The sequence below is a fragment of the Cryptosporidium hominis genome, assembly GCF_000006425.1.
Source record: "Cryptosporidium hominis TU502 chromosome 4 CHRO014105, whole genome shotgun sequence".
NCBI lineage: Eukaryota > Apicomplexa > Conoidasida > Eucoccidiorida > Cryptosporidiidae > Cryptosporidium > Cryptosporidium hominis.
The window spans coordinates 19577-29406 of NW_667427.1; the positions used below are offsets into that span (position 1 = coordinate 19577).

Genomic DNA, 9830 nt, shown 5'->3' on the forward strand with positions numbered 1-9830 from the left:
AGTAAAATACGTAATTTTCCCACTTTGTACAAAAATGTGAATTATATATGCTCGCCTAATTAATGCAATAAAATTTTCTTATTACCAGCTATATTTAGACTAAGGTCAAATATAAATTTATTTATGGTTTAATAAGCCTTGCCATAATAATATTGTACCTCTTATGAGACAAAATTTTGGCGCTAGCAAATAAAAGTTTTTTTTGGCGGTTTGATTAATTTATTTAATAATAAATTGCATATAGAGTATTACAAATTCAATAACGAAACAATTACTAAATAACACACAAATGTACTTGCAAATTCAAGTAAATTATCTGTTATAATTCCAGGTCTAATAAAGTTTTTTTCATTCAGTATACCCTAGCTCCCCTCGTATAATCATCAGAAAATTCAATAAATTTGAGTTTTAAAGCAATCTTTAATAACAAGTCCCAAAATTTCAATTGAGAATCTATAGCAATAGTTTTTCTAAGTAAATCAACTTATTCAGAAATGCGTAATGAAAGGAACATTTTCCGATTATTTAATTCAAAGTAGCTCAAGCTACAATCTAGCTGAAGAACTTCCTGATGTTGACCTGCAACTTCTAAAAAAGAGAAATGCAGCGATTGAAAAAAAACTTGATAAAATTAGGAGAGAAAAGAGATTGAGCTGGAATTCCGCGCACGAAAAATTGCTAACTTGGTCTCTGTCAGGATTTAGTGTATTAATATATGGATTCGGCTCGAAGAGGAATTTCTTGGATGAATTTGTGAAAAAGAAAATAAATGGGAACTATGTTGCTCTAACTATCAGAGGCTATTTTAAAAATATTAAATTCAAAACTTGCCTATTTGAACTATTAAAAGCAATGGATCACACAGAAGATTTTTTAAAAGATAACACTAAATCCTACAATAATTTCATTAGTAATGATTGTAGTATCGATTCAATGATTGCAAAGATTCAATTGTTGTATAACAATTCCAGTACATATTTCAAGAACATTTTCTTAATAATACACAGTATAGATAGTATTTCAATTAGACAATATTTGCCTGCAATATCGCAATTATCACAGCTTCCATTTATGAGTGTAATTGTTTCAGTCGATAATATCAGATGGCCTCTTCTTTGGAATAATTCAATGCGCTGCAAAATGAATTTTTTATATTTGAAAGTATCCACGTTTGAAGAATATGATGTAGAGTTAGATCACTTATATGAGAGCCAACTTCCTCCATGGTTGGGAGCACTTTCTGATAATTCACGCGAGCAATGCAAACTAGAGCAGCTAAACTCGATATTAAATTGTCTAACACCTAGTCATATTCAAGTTGTAAACACTATTGCCACCTTGCAACTCGAATATGGATATGCTGCAGAAGACCAGCTTTTAAAAAGTCTTAAATCCTCTATGACTGTTACAACGAAAAGTTCTCTCTCACAGCTTTTAATCGAATTGTTCACTCACGACGTGTTGTCAAAGCAATTCTTAAATGATAGCGAGAACAAGAATGGCAAAATTATATACAAATTGAAGCTTTCCAGTGAGCTTATAAAAGAATACCTAAATAATCTCGTCTAAACGTAGAAATATACACTTCAGATCTATACTAAATATTAACAAGTATTGACTCCAAGAATTACTAAACTTTACCTCAATAAGTGACATATTAGATTATCGGATACCAATATTATATTTACATCGTTTTGCTATTGCTTCCTAATATACAATTTTGTAGAAGTTGACACTAGTTATATAAAGCTTAGTAAAATTAAACATTATTTTTAGTCAGTATATAGTATGAGTTTTACAATAATTTAATTTACCGATGTTATAGTGCAGTTACATCTTAAATTATTTCTTTTTGCTTTATTTTATGTTTGTAGCCCTTCAAACTAATTGTACTAGGTGGTACTCATTTAATTTTCAATATTTAAATTGTACGCGTCTTGTCTAGACCAAATGAAAAACAATTATTTGAAAATACAAGGAAAAAGGAATGCTGAAGTAAACAAAAAGTACACAAGAATTGCGATATAAAATAACAATTAGTTACAGATAATAGAGGCAAGGTTTTATTACCTGTAGGTGATAGATGTCGAATGTTTAATATTCGAATGATATTAAGGAGTTAATGATTAATAAATTATGCTAGTGACTACCCGGAACTAAATTAATTAAGACTTTAATATAGAAAGTATATTAAAAAGGGTGTGAACTTCGAGAATATACTTAATATTACTTCAAAAGGTCGGGTGATCACAAATTATTAAAATATTGAATTTGTACAAGCATGAATAAGATAGCAAATATTATTGATGATAATAATAAAGGTTTCGAAGTAAAATCTAATGGAACTAAATTTGAGAGGGAAACCTCAGAAAGAGTTGGGACAGTAACCCAGCAAACCAATAATATTTCAGATGAGAAGAATTCCAGGTCAAATCACAGAAAAAATAAAGAGTCAATTTCTGATATGAAGGGGGATGGAGATCTTGAAGGGAGGCTTCTAGAAAAAGAATTCACTATGAATAAAAATTCTGAAAATTACTCTAATAACAAAAATGGGGTAGAGCTTTATAGGTGTGATTTGGTTTATGTTTCATCTAGAAAAAAAGTCCCAATAACTCCGGTAGAAAGTTGTGAATTACAACCCATTGTGATTTTAAGAGACAAAATGGGCAAGCTTTGGGATGATGACGATGAAAACCCAGAAAATCCTGTAATCAGTGGTTTGGCTAGTATTCATTACCGCTGGAGTAGAGGCCCATCTCGTGCAGTTTGTACATTTCATCCAAGCCAAGTTGCAACATTACAATGTGCCACAACATTAAGATGCTTCTGTGGAGTTGGCTGCTATAAGCAAGGATTTGCTCAGTTAAGGCGCTTTTATGAAGTTAGGGGGATGAGTCCTATATCTCCGCATCCAAATAGCCATACTTATGGCGTTCCCTGTAGGCCGTTTCAATTTAATGACCCAGACAACTCCTTGAGAGACAGAGATGATGCCCATATTTCTCTCCTTTTAAAGACTGGATTAGTTCATATATCAACAGATCAAGAAGAGTGGACTCCGGTCGGTGACCAGAGGAATTATTTACCAGTTTCGGAAGATGTCGGTCACCAATTGAAATTGGAAGTCTTTTTAGTATTTAAGTCAGGATTAGATCCTAATTCAGAACTTTTTGAAAAATCTCTATCCGAAGCTAGAAGTTTTTCAGAAACTTATTCGCAAATCACTACAGCCTGTTGTGTTCCTAATCTTCCTCAAGCTCCTCCAAGGTGTATTTTAAATATGCCTAATAACCAAATGAATGGAGTTGGGATTCATCACAATACAGGAACGGCCATAAGTCATTCTAGATTTAAAGTCTTTTCTTGGAATGTTCTTGCAGAAATTTATGCCAGCCAAGAAGCATTTCCTCATTGCGATGCATACATGCTTTCATGGTCGTATCGTAAAACTCGAATTATTGTTGAAATTCTGAGTCATCAACCTGATATTGTCTGCCTCCAAGAAGTTCAAACTGAGCACTTTGACGACTTTTTCAAGCCCGTTTTGCAACAATATGGCTATGAAGGTGTTTATAAACAAAAAACTACAGAGATCTTTACATCCGGAAGTGGAAGAAGGAAAGATGGGAAATATACTATGGATGGATGTGCTACGTTCTATAAAACCAATAAATTTATTGCTAAGGAAAACTATTCATTGGAGTTTTCCGCTCTTATCAAAGAAGCTACGCATAGAACCCTCCCGGCTGAAGTAAAGAATAATCCCGCAGCAATTAAAAGACTGCTTAAAGATAATGTTGCAGTTGTTATTCTTCTTGAATATCGTCAAAATGATTCAATTGGCTCAGATTCAAATCATTCCATTCATAATCAGCTAACAGGAAATTCGTCAGGAGTAAATAATAGAGGAATTGTTGGAATGAGTGGTACTAACTTGATGGTAAACAATGTTCAGAATCAAGCCGGAGTACTCATTCCATCATCGAATAACCAAATCCAATCTGATCCTTCTAAGAAATCGATGAATTCTTCTACTCCACTACAAGTTATTATTGCAAATACACACATAGTTGCAAATCCAGAAGCAAATGATGTAAAAATTTGGCAGGCGCAAACTCTAGTGTCAGTATTAGAAGAATATCTGCATGACTGTTACAGAAGACAGCCTGTATTACCTGGCCTTATTATTTGTGGTGATTTCAACAGTACGCCTGATAGTGCCTTATATCGTCTTTTAGCAACTGGAACCTGTGAAAAAACACACAAAGATCTTGCCATGGACCGTTATGGACTACTTTCTGATCTACAACTTGGACACTCAATGCGTTTACGCAGTGCATATTCTATGGCAAAAGCTATGGTTGAAGGTCACAACCCAAACATGCTTGTGTCATCTACTGAATCTCTTGAACCTGTTTTCACGAATTATACCCCAAACTATCTTGGATGTCTAGATTATGTATTCTACACTGATGAAAGACTAAGACTTGGAGGAGTTCTTGAACTTTTAGATGAGGAGGCCCTTATTCGTGAAGCTGCTGCTCTGCAACTTCCTGACTGGTCTCTGCCAAATCCTCAAAGACCGTCTGATCACCTTCCATTATTAACAGAATTTGAATGGAATATTTAATAATTTAAATCTAATTAATTATTATTTTGCTTATTTAGTTCTTAATATTAATAGAAAATATAATCTATTGATTTAATTTTTTTTACTGCATTATTTTAACCCACTTATTCGACTTCGCAGACTGCTTTTTCCAGGCGCCAATATCATGCAAATTTTAGGTTATTTTTTACCGAGCTATATTCAATAATGCTAAAAAAAATGTATTGCATGTTAATTGACAACAGGTAATGATGACTAATATAAAGAGTTGCATTACAATTTCGTTGTTCTTAAACTTTAAAAATTTATTATAATTGTTATACCGAATTAAGAAAACAATGAGTGGTTAGGAACAATTTTAAAGCAACCATTTTTCATTTTGTTTGTTTGATTTTGTCATTGTAAATTCTTCATATTATCAAAAGGCAACCTAAATTAATGGATTTATTATTTATTTTGACTTGAAGTAAATAATAAAGCTATAAAGATTACCAAAATTAATTTAAAAAATTAGTTTAACAATTGTTCAGAAAAAAAAAAAATGATATCATATAAAGAACAAAAATTAAATAATTTACCCGAGAACAAATATAAAAGTAGCCTTGGAAGTAATGACAGTTTTTTGGAAAGTCCAAATGAAGGAATGAGTTTGGAAATAACTTTTCTTATATCGAGCATTATAATTTGCATTGTGGTTTCCTTGATCAGTATTGTAACGCAAGGCAAAAATCAGATCAGGGTAAATTGTAGCGACCCAAATCACATTGTAGTAATGACTCACGGGTGGGCAGGAACTCCGGCAAATATGGACGTTCTTGCGGAAAGAATTTTAAATAAATATAATATTTTGGTTAATAGTCAATGGACTGAAAATAATCAAATACAAAAATCTGAATGCATTTTAATTTACAAAATTCACTCAAATTGGGGATATTTCAGAAGCATTTTTATAACATCTGATGGTATTGAAAACGGTGCTTTAAGAATGTCAAAAGAGCTTCAACAAGTAATCATAAGAACGCCCTCTTTGGAAAAAATATCCTTCATTGGTCATAGTCTTGGTGGTCTTTATAATAGAGCAGTGCTTCCTTTAATGAGTAATTACCCTTTGGAAAAAGAAATTCAATCTAAAAATAGTACTGGTTTAATAGGTGGTCTCAAGCCAATGAATTTCATTTCAATTGGCACTCCACATAAAGGCGTACTAAGTGATGATTGTACTTTTTTCGGATTCGAAATTCTCAAAGTCTTATTTCCATGGAAGTGGATTTCGTGGCTACCAACTATTTCGCAGCTGTTATTGATGGATAAAAATAAGCCATTAATAGCAGATATGATGAATAATATGAATATGATTAATCCTCTTTCTTGGTTTAAACACAGACACACAATTGGGTCATTAAAGGGAGATTTATTAGTCCCACCAACTTCAGCATCTCTTCTGCCTTTCTGCATTGATAATGAAAACTTATCATTGGTATCATTCGATATCTATGAATTTGGCAGAAGGTATCAAACAAATAATATTTACAGACTTAAAAACTTTAAACAAAACTACCAATTATATTCAAAAACTAATAAAAATCATTCAAATTTCGTTCCTAATATCATTAAGGCAAAAAGTGGTGAGGAAGATAATTTAATCGAATGGATAACAGTAATTGATTCTGGAAACGAGAAATCTTATGAAAATAAAAATGAAATTTACTATAGGAACATAAAGAATAAAAAAAAACTTATTAATTTAGTTAAAGAAAAATATCACAATTTTTTAAATCACAAAACATTGAGTGATGTATTTGATAAAAGCCCAAATGGTAATTTAGACAAACTTGTTTGGATGAAGACCTCTGTATTGTTCAAAAGCAAAATACACCGGTTTTTCTCACATCAGTTAATGATGTTTTGTTTTGAAAACTGGGGTTATTTTCTTTTAGGAAATAATTTCCAGCTATTAGATCACATTATAGAAAATATGAAATTCTGAAACTAAATTAAATCACGTAAATTTTATCTTTTTATATTTCTAATTACATTAATTATATAATAAGAATTATCACAAATAGAATTACAGAAATAAATAAAAGATATGTAAGCAATTTTAATTCCTTCCATGCTTCGATTGGAATGATTATAATTTAATACTTGATTTTTTAACTTACTTGATATTCCTATTTGCTTCATCATCTTATCAAAAACAAAGTTCAACTTAATATCTGAAAAATTTACGTGAAACATGGAAATCATTGGGTTAATAACTTACTTTCCTCTTCTACCTGATATGTCATTCCTTCAATTAAATTATTTTGTTCATTCAATTCCTGAGATATTATTAATGCTGCACTATGAAGCTTTTTAGTATTTTGATGTATATATTCTAAATTCTCATCCTTGTTTGAAATTTCAATATTATGAATTTCATGCTCTAAATTGTAGTTATTTATTGTTGCATGGCTATTCAATAAAAAGTCTCTATTTATTCTTCGTTGATTCTGAATTTCTTTTTCTTTTGCATGACCATATGTTAACCTTGCTTCTTCCTTGCAATTTGTCATAATTTCATACTTATCTTTCAATTTTTTTTCTCTGTTATTTATTTCATCCCTATTTATTTCGATAAATTTTTCTGGATTGTTTTTAACATTATTGATTATATTGTCCAGCACTTTATACATTTCTTCAAAGCTTTCAATTTCCAAATTAATTCTTTCGTATAGGGATTCAACTTCTTTATATTTACTGTAATTATAAATGTTGCATGACTTCTCTTTAAAATCTTTACATTGTTGAATTATATTTTCTGAAATATTTTCAAGCTCACTGAAAAATAATAAAACATGCAAATGAAAATATTTTTAAAAAATTAATCAATTTTCTTACCTGAAAGCTTTATAGTATGGATCTTTTCCCTGCATTTTTCAACTAAATTTAATCATTCAATCCGCATTCGAAGATAGTCTTTTTTTTTTGAATTACTATTTCATAAAATCTCTGTGCGCAATAGATTTAGCCCCCAGCCCTGTATAATTCCAAAAAAGAAAAAAAAACGAATAAAAAAAAATTGAAAAAAAACAGGAAATTGATGAAAAGTTAATAATTCAAAATTCTAATCAAGCACCAACTACCATTGAAAAAAATATTAAAGAAATCACCACCCCCAAATGGCTGGTACATTTTACTAACCACAAAATTAATAGCAATTTCCGCCAGCTTGGAAAAAAAAATTAAAATTACAAAATAAACTTTTATTCAGTCTTGTTGAATACCAAAAAAATACATTATAATCTTTGCCAAGCTGAAAAAAAATAGTAATGCCGAATCAAACAATCTATCCAATTTACGCAGTTACTTTACGAAAAGGCAAATATCCAAAATGTGCTGGTTCTGTAATGAGTTTTCTCAAAAATGAATATAAAAAAATAATTTGGTTTAATAATTACTTGGTTTTTAAATACGACTGAATTCTTAAAAATGCAAATTATATATTTTTGTTTTTAATATAAGATTTAAATTATTGCATATTCACTTTACTTGAGTACGGTTCAACATTTTTAAAAAATTGACGGATGTTTATCTTATACTGAATTATAAACTTGGTATTCCGGTTTGTCTTCTCTAGCTTTTATACGGTATTTATCAAAATAATCTATCTGACAATGATTAAAACACAGAAAAATATTTTCACTTTGTATAATAATGCATTCAAGTATAAAAGTGAAATCAAGCCAATGTTGATATTGAATTTAGTCTCTAAATTAATTGAATATTACTTAGGGGAAATTATTCATTAAGGAATTAGAGTTACGATTAACTCCTTCTTTGCTTATATTATCGGAAACATTTTTCAATCTTAAATTTTTTACAATACTTATTGCATTTTCGATTCTATCAATTGAAACTGTATACTTATTTATGAGGTCCATTTCACCTTTAAGCATATCTTTTCTAAACTGGATTCTAATGTTTGGGACATTCGACCTCGAAATATCGTTGATTTCACAAGGTTCCAAATCATTTAAAATATTATATAGTGATTTATTTAAATGACTGTAGTTTTTCACACCTAACCAACTTGCCTTATATTTTGGTGAAAATCCAGACTGAAGAACCGAATTTCTCGCGATCTCGCAAAGGTCAATATTGTTCAATTTCCAAATATGAGAGGCAATAGAATACTCTTCGAGAAGAGATTCATCTGTAAAGTGAAAAATAAGGGGATCATCAGTTGATAGCGAGACATTTAATCCAACATTAAAAAACTTTGGGAATGGATTTTTCATTAACTCCAAAAACAATGCATTGTTAGAAACAGGAGAAACTGCAATGCCAATTTGTTTCAAGTAGTATAAATATTGCAATACTGGAGTTTTTTTAAGTAATATTCCGTGGTTAATAGAATCAGCTAATAAATACATTGTAGCTAAGTGTGAGATTTTTCCAGCTTCTCCACAATGAGGCCTGAACATCAATGGATTTAAACCTCTAGAGTATAAAAGTTGATTTAGCACTCGAATATTACTATAAAGATAGAAGCCCCAATAAGAGTATGGTGGGTTATCTCCTGATCTCCAATATTCTGGATAACAAAAGTTCGGGTTATCCATTGAATACTTACTTATTTGGCTTTCATCATCTACTGTGTCCCAACCAACAATATTAGTAAGTAAAATAAAAATCAGGGGATTATCTTTTGGATTGATCAATGCTTCTATTAATGGGGAAAATATATTTTCGAGCATTTCACTGAATGTTTTAACGCACCCATCTTTGTAAAAAATATTATAAAGTCTTGGAATCTGAATGATCCATCTTACATGTTTACAATATAAACCATTATTATATAGCCACTCTGCTAAAGTTTTCCATTCGCTCTTGTCTTTACCGTAGACACTGATTCTCCATTCCACAAATTGATAATGTGTAGTTTTTAAATCTTGAATTACTTCCTTTGTAATTTCAGCAAGATATTTTCCCTTAATTGGATTGTTATATTTCAAGAATATATCTCTCATCAGGTTAGAACCGAATGGATTATATTTCTCGTTAAATCTATCAAACCTTTGAAAACAGTTCCTAATTGCATCCATATTTAAGTGATCTATAGAGTTATTTTGATAGTCACAACCAAACACATTATTAAATACCTGTCCTAATGTACTTGGAGCATTATCATGATTGTAAAATACTACACGGTCCTTGTCTGAATTATAGCATTTCC

The 9830-nt window shown here is 30.5% G+C and overlaps 5 protein-coding genes across 5 annotated transcripts; 3 read left to right on the forward strand and 2 right to left on the reverse strand.

Moving 5' to 3' along the window:
- Window positions 1-501: 501 nt before the first annotated feature.
- Chro.40218 (origin recognition complex protein) lies at window positions 502-1569 on the forward strand. The annotated part of the gene is made up of 1 exon (XM_662777.1): window positions 502-1569. One exon carries the CDS (start codon window positions 502-504, stop codon window positions 1567-1569), a length of 1068 nt encoding a protein of 355 aa, XP_667869.1.
- A 712-nt stretch (window positions 1570-2281) lies between these two features.
- Window positions 2282-4633, forward strand: Chro.40217 (hypothetical protein). The annotated part of the gene is made up of 1 exon (XM_662778.1): window positions 2282-4633. One exon carries the CDS (start codon window positions 2282-2284, stop codon window positions 4631-4633), a length of 2352 nt encoding a protein of 783 aa, XP_667870.1.
- A 520-nt stretch (window positions 4634-5153) lies between these two features.
- Window positions 5154-6599, forward strand: Chro.40216 (hypothetical protein). The annotated part of the gene is made up of 1 exon (XM_662779.1): window positions 5154-6599. The coding sequence occupies one exon, from the start codon at window positions 5154-5156 to the stop codon at window positions 6597-6599; it is 1446 nt and encodes a 481-aa protein (XP_667871.1).
- A 256-nt stretch (window positions 6600-6855) lies between these two features.
- Chro.40215 (hypothetical protein) lies at window positions 6856-7287 on the reverse strand. Its single annotated transcript, XM_662780.1, has 1 exon — window positions 6856-7287. The coding sequence occupies one exon, from the start codon at window positions 7285-7287 to the stop codon at window positions 6856-6858; it is 432 nt and encodes a 143-aa protein (XP_667872.1).
- Window positions 7288-8382: 1095 nt separating this feature from the next.
- On the reverse strand, window positions 8383-9699 carry Chro.40214 (AMP deaminase). The annotated part of the gene is made up of 1 exon (XM_662781.1): window positions 8383-9699. One exon carries the CDS (start codon window positions 9697-9699, stop codon window positions 8383-8385), a length of 1317 nt encoding a protein of 438 aa, XP_667873.1.
- Window positions 9700-9830: the final 131 nt, after the last annotated feature.